At 34.3% G+C, this 17396-nt stretch overlaps 1 protein-coding gene and 1 non-coding gene across 2 annotated transcripts in view; one reads left to right on the forward strand and one right to left on the reverse strand.

Moving 5' to 3' along the window:
- Nucleotides 1-7788: 7788 nt before the first annotated feature.
- On the forward strand, nucleotides 7789-7860 carry TRNAH-GUG (transfer RNA histidin (anticodon GUG)). Its single transcript has one exon. It is a non-coding gene; the product is annotated as a tRNA-His (tRNA).
- Nucleotides 7861-8429: 569 nt separating this feature from the next.
- Nucleotides 8430-17396, reverse strand: part of LOC100371292 (phosphatidylinositol 4-phosphate 3-kinase C2 domain-containing subunit beta-like) — a 35725-nt gene continuing 26758 nt past the window's right edge. The window contains exons 23-28 of the mRNA XM_085496543.1: nucleotides 16727-16931; nucleotides 15852-16094; nucleotides 15273-15354; nucleotides 14452-14567; nucleotides 13967-14095; nucleotides 8430-12080 (exon numbers count right to left, since the gene is read on the reverse strand). Coding sequence (XP_085352669.1) covers nucleotides 11901-12080; nucleotides 13967-14095; nucleotides 14452-14567; nucleotides 15273-15354; nucleotides 15852-16094; nucleotides 16727-16931 — 955 coding nt within the window. The 3' untranslated portion in view covers nucleotides 8430-11900. The remainder of the gene's footprint in view (nucleotides 12081-13966; nucleotides 14096-14451; nucleotides 14568-15272; nucleotides 15355-15851; nucleotides 16095-16726; nucleotides 16932-17396) is intronic.

A 17396-nucleotide genomic window follows, 5' to 3' on the forward strand; every position in this document is an offset into this window, starting at 1 on the left:
ACAAATGGATGTTCATATGTAAGTCATATGTACAAGCCTATATAACAATTTTGTAAAAGTCTGGAAAACAACCAAATTTGAGGTGAAATCAGTGAATAAATTCATTTGCAAAGAAATTAAGGGTGACCAATACATTTTCAAGACTGTATTCAGAAATGGCTAAATAAAATGTTTCATTACTATACACCCTTTTTCAGTTTACATGGTGGTCTATGGGGAAAACTGCAAACATTTAATGTGATGGTCAATTTTGTAAAAAAAAAAATACCAGTTTTCTTTATACTCCAAAAAAATTAGAGAAAAGAAATAGAGAACAACAATTTTAATGCACCAATAGAGAAAAACTGTATTGATTGTATATTTTAATATCAGTAACATTTTCCATCAACTGTAAATTCTGCAGTACTGGTAGTAGCATTGGAAATGATGGGAAATGTTCTTAAGAAATATGTTGCTAACATAAACACTGTATTTGCTGTTTAATCTGTTTATGAAAATGATTGGTCAAACTACTACTTGTCCTAATCAATATGGAACTCATGACATACACAATACGTGTAAAATACACATTTGTTTACAGGGAATGCGCAGCAACGCTTTAATGACCATGAATACATTAAATACAATTATTTAATTGTAAATATGGCACTGCCAAACTGTGGTTATATTTATTCCCACTTTTAAGAAACTTTGTGCATGCAAATTTATGGGATCTTCGTTGATTTTATTATCAGGAACAACATAATATAATTTTTAAGATCAAAAGGTAAAATAATAAAGAAACATAATTCAACGAGCATGCAACACAAGCTATTATATAGTATTCCCTATTTTGAGTGACGTATCACTAGGAGTCCACAAACTTCAGATCTTCTGTGCAAATCAAAGACTCAGATTCCTATATTTCACATGGATGTTACCATAATATTCAGAACTTGTAATGGTTGTCGTTTATAGATTGCATATGTGATTTGATAGCATACCATGTACACAGTGATGATTTGTGCTGTGAAATAAATCATTAATCTACTGAAAACCAAGCGACCTGACGGTCGAAATAGGTCCGCTGTCTTCATTATCATGGAACAAGAATCAGTGAAGTGGCATTGTGGTTGTAATATTCATAGTCAGTCATTTAGAGAACATTGCACTTGAGTTACAGTTGCTTGCAGTTGCAATTATGAACTTTTATAGTGTTCATAAGGATAGTGCATTTCATTGGACAAACATCATTGAGGCTAAACTTAAGAAATCATGGATGTGCAAAAACCTGAGAAATGGTCGAGAAAAAAAAAATATGTTTTTGTTTGAAAATTGTGGTCATGTTTTTGAAATGTTATCTTTCCTGATACGTTGTACATATATGTAATGTTCAATAAATCTGTGCAGTAATAATCTTATGATCAGGTATGAAAGAGTCAATTACAAATGTACTCCAGTTTTACATAAGACATTGCTGAATGCAAGATCAATTGTTGTGCCATATATGTGGTGACTTCTGAAATAAGCTGAGAAAATCTAAAAGTTGTTTCTAATGACTGTATCAATGTTCTATTTATAATGACCGTCCAAATTATTATGTGTGCAATTTAAGGGACCTGATATAAGCAGAATAATCATCGCATTTTTCATCAAAAATACCAGTTACTTAACTCACTTGTGCTATTACATATTCAAAGTATACTTTAAAGCTGTATTATGTTTTATATTTAGTTGAAAGCTCTCTGTAAATAGGGCTTACGGTTTTGAACCAGTTGTCAAAAATAACATTTTTTACCAAAAATGAGAAAAATGTTCACTAAAAATCCAAATTTGCTTATTTTGACACCAGTTTAACAAATCTGACCATCCAACGTATCATTGCTGGAAATATGAAAGCATTTGGACTTACGGTTTCGAACTAGTTGTCGAAAATAACATTTTTTACCAAAAATGACAAAAATATTCACTTAAAATCTAAATTTCCATATTTTTACACGAATTTAACAAATCTGACAGATATATATATATAACAATTTTTTTTTAGATGGTGCCGAGCATTTTTTAGTGGAACTCTGTTAAATCCAATAGCAATGTAAATCAGCATTTATTTTTACTTAACTATAAAATATACAAATTAGCAATTATCTCTTATAAACTTTACGCTTTGACCTTTTGTTTTGAAATTTTCACAAATGATTGACAATGTGTTTATCTTCAAAACGCCGTAGGGGCATTGTTTTTGGTTGAACAGTGTTACAACAATCGTACAGACAACTAGCCTGGGTGTTAATTTATGCATAAACTTGAATTAGTGAAATTTGAGCTGCTGCCCAGGTAGACAGTTTTCAAGACGAAACTTTCTTCATAGTAAACAGATGTACCCGTAAACCAATTTTGACAGGAAACAGAGACATGGTTTAGAAGCGAATTTGTTTTAAATCACTTTTGACCAAAAAAAAAACATTTTTGTGCATATTTCAAACTACAATGTCCATAAAAAAAAATACTTACAAAATTTTAAAATTTATACAATAAGCTTTCTAAAAATATATAGTTATGTGGACAAGGGAGGTCATCTTGGTTGCCTAATTAACTAATTAAAATACCTGTCTGGTAAACTGCATCTCTACCTTAAATATCAATTGGCCCAAACCTAATAATCCCCTTATATAGCTACAATGGTATGTTAATGATTTGTAAACACAATCACTTTTCTATTTCAAAACAATATTCCTTCCATGAGAAATCTCAACCCAGGCATTTGGGATGTGGGATTCAATTAGTCTCAAAAATTGAATAATGCTGCCTAGCACAAAGGGATGGCTGGACAAATGTGAACAATAAGATACAGTATTGTATTTATATATGCAATATTATGCAATATTCAAATGCTGCACCTTTCACAATATGAATGATTAAAATATTAAATAAATGAATTTTCAGGACAGCTGATTCCAAAACTATGGTGCACACAATATATTAAGGCATGCCTGAAAAATGATATTCTTCACTTCATGATTTTAAATGGTAGAATTTGAACAAGGTGGAACTACATTTACAATTATCAGACATTAATCTTTCTTGAACTTCTATAAAACTAACAATTGCTATGCAATCTTCAATTTCAATTACCGGGGGTAGTTCACATTATTTTGTATCTTTCTCCAAGCAACCCATAGAGGGCACTGTGTATTTAAAAAACATTCACTGGTTTGAATTCCAGTGGATACTAAATAGAAATATTCATTAGGTTAAAAATTCACTTGTTTGAGAAAGGAAACTATACATTCTACTGTTAAATAATGGACCATTTTATTAGGTTCATACTGTCTATCAGACATCCAAATCAGCTACTGGTAATAATTTAATCTGATTTATGTACATGCAGCGGTAAATTTGATAAAAATCATTAGCCACATTTTATTTATTATAAGTAATAGAGATGACATCTATTAGTAAAATAATTTGATTTTCAATAAACACAAATTAGAAACATACATTGATCATTATTGAGAAAAAAATTGTAGCACCTGATGGTTACCAAAAGAAAGTTGTTGTAAAATACATTGCAGTAATTAGCCTGTAGTAAGCACACCAATCACTGTCTTTCTTTTATTTTAAGGAACTATTCAACATCATGAAAGATGTTTATTCCAATTACAGTTTTGAAATATAGGTTCTGTCTTGTGTATAGGAATGGGATTGAATGTTTTGATCACTGAAGCAATATAAGACCAAACATGCTAAAACAGAAACATGTTATGTTCTAAGATATCAAATTTATACTGCTCCTTATACCGGGATATAAACCACTACTATACCAAGATAATAATGTTTAAAAATTACAAAGGTATGAAGTATTGTTTTAACGACAACAATAATACACAGTCACCTGAGTTAGCCAGTGAAATTTGTTTACGTCTAATGTGGAAAGAATATTACCCAGTTCTTTAATGCTGTGTTCCCCAATCTTAGAAAAAAAATTTACCCAAAAACACTCAGGTCTAGAACAAGTAATATCAGGATAACCTTACATTTATTGAAACATGTCAAATTCCTGGAGAGGAATTAAACTGGTTTTATACAATTGTACCAGTTAAATGCTACAAGCTAACATACTAGATGTTAAATAGTACATTGGAACAATACATGCTTCAATGCCCCCAGACATCACTACCTCAAACAAGGATTAGCTGAATTAAAAAATAAATTAATTTGTCAAATAATTTATTTATTCAACACTAAAACGAACTACAGTGAGTTGTTCTATGGTCATATAACAATAAAAATAGATAAGATAAAATAAAATAAACTACACTAAGATACAGTAATGTTAATCAACTACACAGAATGCTAAATAAAGCTAAATAATATTACAAACACGCAAAAGATCATAATAAACTTATACGGTACAATACAATACACTAGCTAATATTATTAAGAGGTAACAAAATCACATTAGAGTCATAATTATGGTGGAAAGAATATTTTTAATTTTGGTGGAGCTGCTCACATCTCATTTGCATACATTTTTGTATGTATTGTGCAGTTCTTATTCCTGAACAATATTTCATGATTGCATTGAATTTTTCTAGTTCATTTAACTTCCTAAAATTTTGTATAATTTCCTTACAGTACTTGAATAATTCAATTCTGTGTGTATTGTACAGACTGCAGTCCATAAGGAAATTATCTCATCTTCAATCTGCTTTTTAGCAGTGTTTACAGACCCTTTCATTCCTTGGAGTTCTGCAATGCCTGCCAGTTTCAATATGAAGTTTGTGATCAGAGATTCTGAACTGGCATAGGGAGTGTCTCAGTTTAATATTACTCATTGTTATTAAACATTTTTCCATTTTAAACTGTGTTTTGAATGTTCTATAATTTGCCAATTTGTTTGTTCCACTATTTGCTCTGTTGTCATCAAATAGAGCTTCTTTTCATTTTATTTTATAATTTTCTTTCAGTAAAGCAGAGATAGTCTTGGTTTGGTGTGGTTTCTTTTTTTTTATTTGTTGTTTTATTGCCTTATCAAGATTGTTGTCACTGATTATTTTGTCGACATTTCTTGTCCACCTAGTTTTTACTGTATTGACCTCATCAAAGGTGCTTTTTATTAACTTGGGCGTCTATGGAAGTTTTGATCTGAGCCAGAATTTAATTATTTGTGTGATAATTTTTATGGCAAGAGGGTATCTTCCCAATTCCCCTAAGATTGCAAGCTTAGTAGCATTCTTTTTAACCCTCAGGAGTAATCAGAAGAAAGAATAGTTAACAGTTTCAATAATATCGCTATTTTTAGTGACTTCCTCTCCCCATACTTCACACCCATAGCTAATGATGGGTGCTATCAATTTATCAAATAGGTTTAGAGCTATGCTTATTTTGAGGTTTGAGACAGAATTGAGTGTTTGTTTTAGTTTTAGTGTTTGTTTCCCTATACCCCCTCTAGATAACTATAGGCGTCCTTAGAAGGGACATACGCAATTAAATTGGGCTAGGAGTGGTATGGGGTGGTGGTTTTGGTAAAAGGAGCCCCCCCCCCCCGTGTTGGAGCACAGGAACTATGATCAAATTTGAAATTTTAAACAGCAACCAATATTCTTCAAGCTGGTATTTTTTTTTTAGATTTTATTTTTTCATTCCGTTTGACTGTTTTTTTCGAGTTTAAAAAATATGAGCTGGCTGGAGCCTTCATCCCTTATTTCTTAAACTAGATACCAGCCGATAACCCCCCCCCCCCCGCTCATAGGGATTGCGTACAGTTGATCAAAGTTCCTGGGCTCCGACTGGTTGGAGGGTCACAAGTGTTCATAGCAAAAATGTCTGGAGAGCATTTATAAAATAAAAACGATTAAATAATGTTGGGCTTAAGTTACAGCTCTGTTTTACTCCTGAAGAGTATGGAAATCTATGCTTCCGTTTAACAAGCTGTCGAAGATTCGGGTCAACGCAACGAGTCCGATGCCAATAAATATTCCAATAAATGTAAATAAATCCTACGTTCATAAACATGAATAAACATGCAAACTGAATCGCTATCTCGCGAGGCGATATTGGTTCAAATACTGCGTCAGGAAAACGTACGATTACTGGTAAACGCAAAACATCGAGTACACACTGCGAAGAAACCGCCTAGCTTCACGTTCTCTGCACGTAATAAGCTCGGTTATTAAGCATCCTTTTATGGGGATGCCCGGTGGCCGAGGGGAAGACGTGTAGTGGCGTGAAGCTAGGCGATTAGGTGCCGTACGCGAGCGCCGGTTCGAGTCACGCACGCAGTACGTATTTACTATAATTAGACATAGTCTTTACCTTGCCGTTTATTCGGTGTTATTTGCTTACTTTACTTCCTATGTCGACAGCAACTATGAGTTTAAAAATTATTTCTCAGTACTTATTCACTGTTAAAATGCTGTACCATTACTTTCACCATCCTACTACAGCCAGATCTGAAGGCCTTTGCCGCATTCTGGCCATGCTGTGTGGCGCGTATCGCGTGGACGGGTTTCACGTTCTCTGCACGTAATAAGCTCGGTTATTAAGCATCCTTTTATGGGGATGCCCGGTGGCCGAGGGGAAGACGTGTAGTGGCGTGAAGCTAGGCGATTAGGTGCCGTACGCGAGCGCCGGTTCGAGTCACGCACGCAGTACGTATTTACTATAATTAGACATAGTCTTTACCTTGCCGTTTATTCGGTGTTATTTGCTTACTTTACTTCCTATGTCGACAGCAACTATGAGTTTAAAAATTATTTCTCAGTACTTATTCACTGTTAAAATGCTGTACCATTACTTTCACCATCCTACTACAGCCAGATCTGAAGGCCTTTGCCGCATTCTGGCCATGCTGTGTGGCGCGTATCGCGTGGACGGGTTTCACGTTCTCTGCACGTAATAAGCTCGGTTATTAAGCATCCTTTTATGGGGATGCCCGGTGGCCGAGGGGAAGACGTGTAGTGGCGTGAAGCTAGGCGATTAGGTGCCGTACGCGAGCGCCGGTTCGAGTCACGCACGCAGTACGTATTTACTATAATTAGACATAGTCTTTACCTTGCCGTTTATTCGGTGTTATTTGCTTACTTTACTTCCTATGTCGACAGCAACTATGAGTTTAAAAATTATTTCTCAGTACTTATTCACTGTTAAAATGCTGTACCATTACTTTCACCATCCTACTACAGCCAGATCTGAAGGCCTTTGCCGCATTCTGGCCATGCTGTGTGGCGCGTATCGCGTGGACGGGTTTCACGTTCTCTGCACGTAATAAGCTCGGTTATTAAGCATCCTTTTATGGGGATGCCCGGTGGCCGAGGGGAAGACGTGTAGTGGCGTGAAGCTAGGCGATTAGGTGCCGTACGCGAGCGCCGGTTCGAGTCACGCACGCAGTACGTATTTACTATAATTAGACATAGTCTTTACCTTGCCGTTTATTCGGTGTTATTTGCTTGTATAATGCAATATGGGTAATATGTAAAGTAGGTCGTATTCGGGAGGTCCTATTTGAGAGCTCCCAGATACGACCCAATGTGGCGTGCGCATAACCCTTCTCGATGTACCAGTAACCCGTATTTCCATATATGATAGAAAGTCATTTTGCAGATAGAGGGCGCAATTTACCACACATGTGCATTGTTGTTTATGACCACCAAACAAACAGAAACCGCTGGTAAAACGGCGAGTTAGTCGACAACTGTTTCACGCGGATGACGATTTGCATGATGGATAGTTAATACGACTATTAAAGTCGTTTTGAAAGTCAAATAAGCTTGTTAACGTGCCAATGCCCGAGCAACCAGTTAGCTCGCCGTGATCGTCTAGTGGTTAGGACATTGCGTTGTGGCCGCAATAACCCAGGTTCGAATCCTGGTCTCGGCATTACTCGAAAGATGTAATGACATGGCACGGTTGCTAATTTTTTTTTTGTCCTACATAAATTTCACTTTCAAGCAGTGTTTATATTTACTAGTAAAGATTTCGAGCCATTTCGGGAAAATTACCTTGGTAACCATGAGCTTCTACAACTCGATCCTCAGTCTGCAAACTCCTGATGTGATCAATTTGGAAAGACTGCAACGTGTTTGCATTGTATTTATTTAATAGTTAGAAGTTGATTTGAAAATAACATGCTTAAATTTTCAGACATTATTTTCTGAATTATTTTCTACGACCCTGGAACCACACATGGAAGTATTGTAATTGCCTGTATAAAGTGAGGCATCTCTTTTTGAGAATGGAATTCCCTGCAAAACAAATAATTTCTATTTTCTAAGACATGTTCGTATCACCAAAATCAATACGAAAGAAATTATTTGAATGGAATTTACCGGTAATTATCGACAGTGAACTTAAGCGTCGTTGAGGGCAGTATATAAGAGACAACACTTACCTTCACTACTTCCATATAAGAATAAATACAAGGATTTTTAACACGTTGACATGAGATATGGTTTTCATGATCGTTTCTTTCATAAATCAATCAATAAAAAATAGGCAAAGCGTAAAACAAATTTCTTTCAAATCAGATACAGCAGAGTAGTTTTAAAATACAGACTATACGACATTAAAAAGACACAATTGTTAAAATTTACTTTCTGATGAGACAACAAAAGACAAGATAAAAGCAACATTAAACGATAAACACAAGGGGTAAAGACTGAATGGAAATTTAAAGCGACCGATCATGAACAAAAATGCACAGAGAAACAAAGTAATTTCCTTTGAGTATTACTAAACATAATCTTTTCCTATACTTTTGTAAATTATTCCAGCTCGGAATTCCTATCCTTGTGGAGCTAATAATATAACAAAGACTCTTTAATACCCTAATAAAAAAAAAATCACAAATGATCCATCTCCTATGATGAGTTAATCATAAAACCAGTGTATTATATACTATGTGCAAGTGTTATGTGTCAGTATGATCTTATTTTTTTTATTAATACTTTGGAAACCCCCAAAGTTGTTGCTCATTGCGAGTCGTAATTTGAGATCAAATGCAAGTAGTTACTGACACTTTTACTTGCACATGCAGCTAACAGTGGCATTCTCTAAGACAAGCCTACGTCACAAACTGGTCAAAATCCCCCAAACATTGCCAGCAACCAATCACAGACTAGCTTAAACAATAGCTTTCCCTGACGATAATACTTAGCAACGTTATTTCCCCCATGCTAACTTGAAAAATCTTTTGTTTTTGTCTCGTTTCCGTTTCCGGTCTGTCTTAGAGAATAGACGTCCAAGACAAGGACACATAATCACGAAAGCTGCAAATGTTCAGTAGATGTTTTATTTGCTCTGAAGAAGGGGGAACTGAAAGAACTTTGTTGTTTCACAGCACCTCAGGATGTCAGTTGCTTCAAAGCATCTACATGTATTCCCACTAAACAAGAGCAGCTCAGAAAATCAGAACAAAATGGAAAAAGTTGCAGCTCAAACAAAACAAACAAAACCAAACATACCTGTTTGCTAGACTGTTAACACACGGGCTTGTATAAACAGCAGAGGTGTGTCAAAGGGCAAAATAAGTTGTATTTTAAATAATCCAGCATATAATAAAATCAATTTTTGCCTATTATGCGCTTCTATTCAATACAATAAATACTTTAATGTATAGAAAACAATTCAATGTCTCATCTAGTTGGTCGCAATACCTAAACATGTAACTGTCATCTTCCATTTATCTACCATAAGATCCAGTGCCCCCCCCCCACACAATGGTTTGTGATAAACTTTATGACAAATCAGTGAAACTAAAAATTACAATTTCATATGGAAACTATACTGGTACTGGTAATAATAATTATAATCTGCAGACAATTTTTCATGAATTTTGCGAGTAGCGTGAAAATTTCGACACAAAGTGTAAGTGACTTTCAGAAAATCATGATACCTTCATCAAATCGTCTAATTCCTCCATCAGCAAAAATTAAGCTGCTTACAATATTTTGTGTAAGTACATTTTATATGAGACCAACAGATAAACCAGTACCTCACTACAACAAATTTTTTATTTAATAAATGTCCTTGCGAAAATTAAAGATTTGTTTCTACGGTCAAAATAAGCATTTTATAGTAAATATAATTAAAAGTTTTCACTGTAGCTCGAGTAATCAAAACTCATTAAAAAAAGTACCGGTAAAAGCCATTTATAAATACTGACACTAATGGTCTATCAGTTTCAGAAAGAAAACTCTACAAATTTGAGGATCAAGTTCAGTAAAACATGGTAAAAGTGATAAAATTTGCAGGGAGTATTTTTTATAGAATGAAGTTAAACTATGTATATTCAAATTAAAAAAAATATAAGTATTTCTTGCAGTACATTCAACAAAGTTGGCCTTCACAGCAAAAATCATGAATTTATATTCACCTTTTTAACTATAAAACTAATAACCTGTTGCCGTTTACTACTATTGCACTATATCTGCGTCTGAAAACTAACAACACATCATAATTTTAAATTGCATAGTCTAGATTTAAAATACAGAGATGTAAACTGTTGATGTGTAAAATTGCAGGGGTGTGTTTATTAAGAGAAACATTCACAAAACGTTTTCAAACCTTTCCACTATTTTTGTTACCCGAGTGTATCATCTTATAGCATTATCTAATGCTTGTGAAAAATGGACTGTTCAGTTTTTCTCAATTAAATATTTTGTACTGGGTGAAAAGTCTAAATCAACAATTTTATAATACTAATGGGATAATTATTTAGCTCTTGAAAATGAACTTAAGGCTCCAATACAATAAAACATATACATTTTACACATGATTGAGTCCATGTCAAATTTGTTACTGGTATTGCAGTTTTACTTATCTGTAGTTGCTACAAACAAGTCAAGCAAGCCCTTAAAAATGATTCCACCCTGAAATGAATACAGACAGAAATAGGGCTTATGAATTATCATGGAAGGTACTAACATTAGCACCTTCCATGGGATTATCAATACAGTTTCACATTTGCAAGGGTGAGCACAATCCCAATTTGAAGAAACTTTGTTTTATTTTTCAAAAATATTTCATTTGTTGTGGATTTATCTTCTCAGTATACATATTGAGTATAAATACCGGTACATGTATCGTAGTTACAGTTGCTATGTCTCAACTCTTCAAATAAGATATGGAAGAGTTTTTATGTAAGAAAACATTCCTATCGTGTTTCTGGCGCAAACTATTTAAACTTGAATACTATTGAAAAGGTCAGTGACCCATTTCTTTTTTATTTGTAGAAAATGTCCTCTACAAGCTCCATTACCCAGAGTTTCAAAAAAAAAAGTTTTTGATATTTGAAAGCATCATGTTTTACTTTTTGCTTCACAAAGCCTGTGTATTAACTGTGCAATATAAACATATAGGTTTCCAAAAAAGAGGTTGATGAACCCTGTTTTTTATTGTTGCTAATAGATTATAATAGAACAAACTCCCAGTGTACCAAAAATAAGAAAATTCTGTTTTTGTGAAACTGTATTGACCGACAATTAAGGGACTTAATAATAATAATTTGATACCAAATATTTCATAAGTGAAAGGTAATATAATTAATGAATGTAGAATATTTAATGACACAATTTGGTAAATTTCAATTCAGTGCTAGGGGGTACTAATATGTGAATTAAGTAGAACTACCTGTGAGAATATACTTAACTTGCCCAATATTAACACAATATCCCCTTTATGTGTGATAATGCATGACATAAAAATACGATTTATTTGCTACTCAGGGCTTGGGGCCACTGAGAAAAATTTTGCTCAGCTGTTGGAAACTGCAGAGCTATAGCAAATTGTAAGGTGATAGCTGGGTACAAACACAAGGTATTATTAGTAAAACAGGTGAAAACCACCTCAATGCAATGTTCAAACTCCTCATCATACAAGGCAGGTATTAAGTGATAGTGTACGGTAATGGAGACGTCGCTTCACATACGATGGAACGAACCAAGTTTATACCATTCTACAGTCTCCTGTGTGAGGTTGATGGAGTTTAGTGAAATATACGCAGCACCCATAAAGTCATTTTCCTTCAGGTAATCACAGTCCCATACTGTTATCTGTAAGGTCCGACTACGAATCTCACATAAAGGCAAGTTGTAGATCAACTGCAAGAAAACAGAATGTTAGAGTCAAAAACTGTTCATTCAACAAAATACAGATCTATAATAACCGGTCACCATTATCTACATGTGTATCAGCAAATGTCATGCATTGAGAAGCTGACACTAACTCACAATCTACAGCGACAGCATTGCTTATGATTTTTTCTTTTATTCAAATCGGGACTCATCATGTATATTTACCATTACTTATAACAGCATCAAATGAAAAACAGCATTCTTTCATCTTGGGATGCAAGCATGGTTGTTGCCAACTTGTGATGGTGCACAAGTAAGTGATAAACAAGCCATGCGTGGCACAGTCCCCATTAGTTATCAAATTTAAGATATATAGTTTTGTTTATAGTAATATAGCTGGAATATAACCATGTCAGGAATATGATTTTTTAACATTAAAATGAATGACATTTGTATCTGATCGTCAAAAAAGTACTTGTCCATATTGAGAGATATTTCTCTGGAACAGCATTCAAAATCAGCCATTTTGAATACATGTATATATATAACATAATGTATAACGAATATATAAAATTTGAATATAATCAGTCAAAGCATTTAAGAGATATGGCTCTAGAAGCCCAATCATTAAAACAAAATGGCCGTCAGTCAACCATTTCGAATCCAATCTGAAAAATAAAATGACGTGCATTAGAAACCTGTAATGTCCAATGTATGTACCAAGTTTGAAGGAAATCCATCCATAAATGCCAGAAATGCTTGATATTTGATGATTTTTTAGCACAAAAATGACCACCATTCGGCCATTTTGAGTAGGATCGTCAAACCAATACATCTGTTTATCTATGACATGATGTATAATAAATATTTAAAATTTGAATATAATCAGTCAAAACAAGTCGGAGATATGGGTCTAGAAGCCCATTCATTAAAACAAAATGGCTGCCAGACAGCCATTTTGAATCTGATCTGTAAAATAAATGATGTGCATCAGAAACCTGTAATGTCTAATATATGTACCAAGTTTGAACAAAATCCATCCATAAATGCTTGATATTTGATGATTTTTGAGCTCAAAAATGGCCACCATTCAGCCATTTTGAGTAGGATCGTCAAACCAATATATCTGTTTATCTATGACATGATGTATAATAAATATTTAAAATTTGAATATAATCAGTCAAAACAAGTCGGAGATATGGGTCTAGAAGCCCATTCATTAAAACAAAATGGCTGCCAGACAGCCATTTTGAATCTGATCTGTAAAATAAATGATGTGCATCAGAAACCTGTAATGTCTAATATATGTACCAAGTTTGAACGAAATCCATCCATAAATGCTTGATATTTGATGATTTTTTAGCACAAAAATGGCCATCATTTGGCCATTTTGAATAGGAACGTCAAACCAATATATCTGTCTATCTATGACATCTTGTATAATGAATATTTAAAATTTGAACATAATCAGTGAAAGCAAGTCAGAGATATGACACAAGAACCACATTCATTAAAACAAAATGGCCGCCAGTTGGCTACTTTTAATCTTATCTGAAAAACAAAATTATTTGCATCAAGGTCCCATAATGTCTAATGTATATACCAAGTTTGAACAATATCCATCTGTAAACAGCCGAGAAATGCTTGATTTTTATGATTTTTTAGCACAAAAATGGCTGCACGCATGCACGGAGGTCAAAACATAAGTCCCCATTTTCGGACTGTGTCCGAACGGGGACTAAAAAGTATAAACAAGTATATCCTCATATCAGATGTTTTTATTCAAACTTCAAAGTAAATCTTTCCAAAAAAATATATATATACGAAACATGCTGTAGCGCTCCACACATGATAGACTCAATATATTATGCCATGAGGATGAGTAAATATGAGTGAAAAGAAAAAACACATACCAGTTCATTGTATGTTGGATTCAACGACTTCTTCATTACTTTCGTCTTCTTCTTGGTCATCTTACCTGGATCTGGCAAGAGATATAGTTTCACGTACGGGTCCGGAAGGCTGCCATCTGACGGTCGAATCTGAGAAAGGTATAGAAGTGAGCTTTGGATATTCTGGAACACAATATATTGCGATACCAATACTGAAAGGGCTGATACATCAGAGAAAAGAATTTACCGTGAGGATACATTTAGTGGAAATACACCACTTACAGGGAACAGAAAGGAGCGTGTGTTCCATGTATGTTGCCAATTACTTGATGTCGTCAAGTACAGATGCCAAGATTGCTAGCTTTGTATCTTTTGTAACATTTTCTGATGGTTGGTTTGCTTTGAAGCGAGTGGAACTCTCGTTTTATATTGTTAGCTAGACAAGTTTGGAGTTTTATATTAAAGTTAGGCAGTGAAAATAAATTTAAATAAACAGTAAGACTTACAAGATTTTTGACATGCATAATCATTATAACCAAAGCATTGTTCTTGTAATGAAGCAGTAGCTTAATCTGGCCACCGATTTGACCATTCTTAGGTTGGGTGGGAGAAAGAGCACTCTCTAAAAGGAAAAGAGAATGAGCATTATTTTCAAAGCATACAAAATGTATCACTCACCTTATTCTCAAAGTTAGCATAAGGCGAAATGAAATGTTTTTTTTTAACTAAGTGAAAGATCTAGATGTTGCGCATACACAAGCCTTGGCAACTGGCAATATACACTTATCATGGTTTTTTCTATGTCAAAATGGCATGTCAAATGTGACAATAATAAACAAAGAGCAAAAATGTTTAAAGAGTGTTATACGATGAGCAATAGTACAATCACACAAGCTACAATGAGTTACAGTACCCTGCAGATTTTTTAATATTGTCGCTAGCAATTTTCAGAATTTGATAATTGTGGCTCCCTTGGATCACAGCAAAAGTCACTGTACCTCTCTAGAACCACAGCAAAAGTCATTGTGCATCCTTGGGGCTACAGAGAAGTCATTGCGTCTCCCTAGGATCACAGCAAAAGTCATTGTGCATCCTTGGGACCACAGAGAAGTCATTGTGCCTCCCTAGGACCACTGCAAAAGACACTGTGCCTCCGTAGATGACTAGCTAAAGTCATCAATGCCTCAATGGCCACATGAAATCTTCACAGTTACAAAATGTCATTAGTCTGCTGCAAATTTAAGCGTGTTGCAGTACAATATCAAGAATTCAAGACACATCAGCAGAGGGTTGAAAGAAGAAAAAGTCACAACTGAATAATAATTACCTTTGGGTTTCACCATACTGATTAAATCCACATCTCTTTCATCTCGTAACAATGGATGGAAAAATGTATAAACCAAATCACACTGGATTCAATAGAAAAAAGTTTTCATCAGTCAGCAGTTGAATGAAGTTGAAGGCAAGAACATTTATTACTAGAGTATTACACCAATGATTTGTCCCTCCAAAATTTGGATGCATTATTTTGCACATTTGTATGTGTTTTTCTAAAATTTCTTTGTTAATTTTGAACAAAATGGATAATTTCCAATTACCTACAGGTATTGATGAAATTTTTTGAAAACAAATTTGAAAAATATGGTTTTCTTTTGTGATATGTGACGAAAGTTAATTTTAGTGTTAAAAGGGTTAAGACCATTTGGTAATCAGACATCACTGTAATGAAAAATAAAAGTCTAAGACCTTCTGTCTATTCAAGTGATATAATGATATTACTGTTATCTGATATTACTGAATCACTCTGATCATTCATAGAGATTTACTAGACTCTTGCACCTATTACGTGATGAATAATGATATTCATGTTTTGGACTGGATAGCATTGGATAACTTGATAACTGACCTCGGAAACTTCTGGCGCCATGGCAAAAAGCGAATTAAGCCAAGCTTGTATTTCTCCTTTTCTTTTCTCAGCAACTTGTTGGATATGTGTGCGTCCAAGGATATGTTTACTCGAGAGTATTGGCAGACGTATTTTCGGATAGGTAGCCGTTATTTTGTCGTTCAGTTCGTGAAATTCACTGAATTTGCGGAAAACAAACGCAGGTTCAGTTTCTTTCTCTCGAGATACTTTGATGATGTATATCTGCATAAAAGAAATATACATGTTGTTAAGAATCGTAGATTTCGTGGCTTCAAGCAATGATAAGGTGACTTGTCTGGCAAGGTGAATGATAAGTATTGCTGGTTGTTATATGTGTTATACATAGTTATGTTGTAAATAGAGAAATGTACACACAGGAGAGCATGGCGTACATCATAAATTTATGTAGTACAAATAATTAAAGAGTTCAAATTATTGTCACGGTCTGGTAACAATCTTTGAGATAAGATGAAAACCACATCATTGAAACATCTGTGAATTGAAGATCAGATAATCTGGAGAGAAGTAGATTGTAGTCAATCGTAGCGAAGAAAGAGCACAAGAAGTTCTGATTGCCTAGAATTAGGTGCCATACACATATCGTTGTAGGCTTTCGAAAGAAGCAGACTGACTGAAGTGGTTCAAGTATCTGACAGGTATGTATCCAATTGAATAACAACCACTTTCTCAAGAATGTTAACATGAGGGATTAATCTGGTTAAAAAGACGATGTAACAAGTGAATTTGAGCATTCACAAGCAAAGTCAAAATAGATCAAGGTGTCATGTTTAAGATAACAAGTCTTAAAATCTGGTATTCGCATTAATAATTCAAATTAAATCTGAGACACTTACATAATATTTCTCTGGATTATATCTTTTCTGAAATCCAAAAACTGTGGCCGACGAGATCCTACCATCGTTAGCAAGTGTATGGATTTTTGATGAAAACGATAACACACCTGTATCATTGGAAGCACTGTGAAACTTCAACTGTGCTAGGTTATGAATGAAGAAGTTGATCTGAGTAGATTTGGCACCCAGACTGCTCTCAATCAATCTGTGAGACAATGAAATCAAAAAATATTACACAAAAGTCACAAGTTGTGTATGTTTATATTCTACATTATCAAGATTCATAAGATAAGAGAAATCAACATTGATATCCATGTACATACAATGAAGATCTCATTTCACAGGTCTTAATCTTGTTCTGAAAAATTTCATCGCAGAACACAGTAAATCTTTTCACAAAATTCCTCATGCATGCCATTCGAACATCATTCTGCACATTGTCAGCCTTGCAACGATATTCTAATGTTCATTTGTGGAAAGACGAATGCATGGTTAGAGTGACTTGATTCAGTGAACAGAAACGACTGAGTTTATTGTCAGAAAGTCAAAACATGTGTAACAAATCCATGTCAATGACAATTTTTAGTGACTGGGTCAATTATATATTTCAGGTTTTGTTCAGTCAAAGTGACACCTTCTAAGAATAAGACCATTCTCTTATAACACATGA

This window comes from Saccoglossus kowalevskii, chromosome 1, assembly GCF_978046115.1.
Source record: "Saccoglossus kowalevskii chromosome 1, keSacKowa6.1, whole genome shotgun sequence".
Lineage (NCBI taxonomy): Eukaryota > Metazoa > Hemichordata > Enteropneusta > Harrimaniidae > Saccoglossus > Saccoglossus kowalevskii.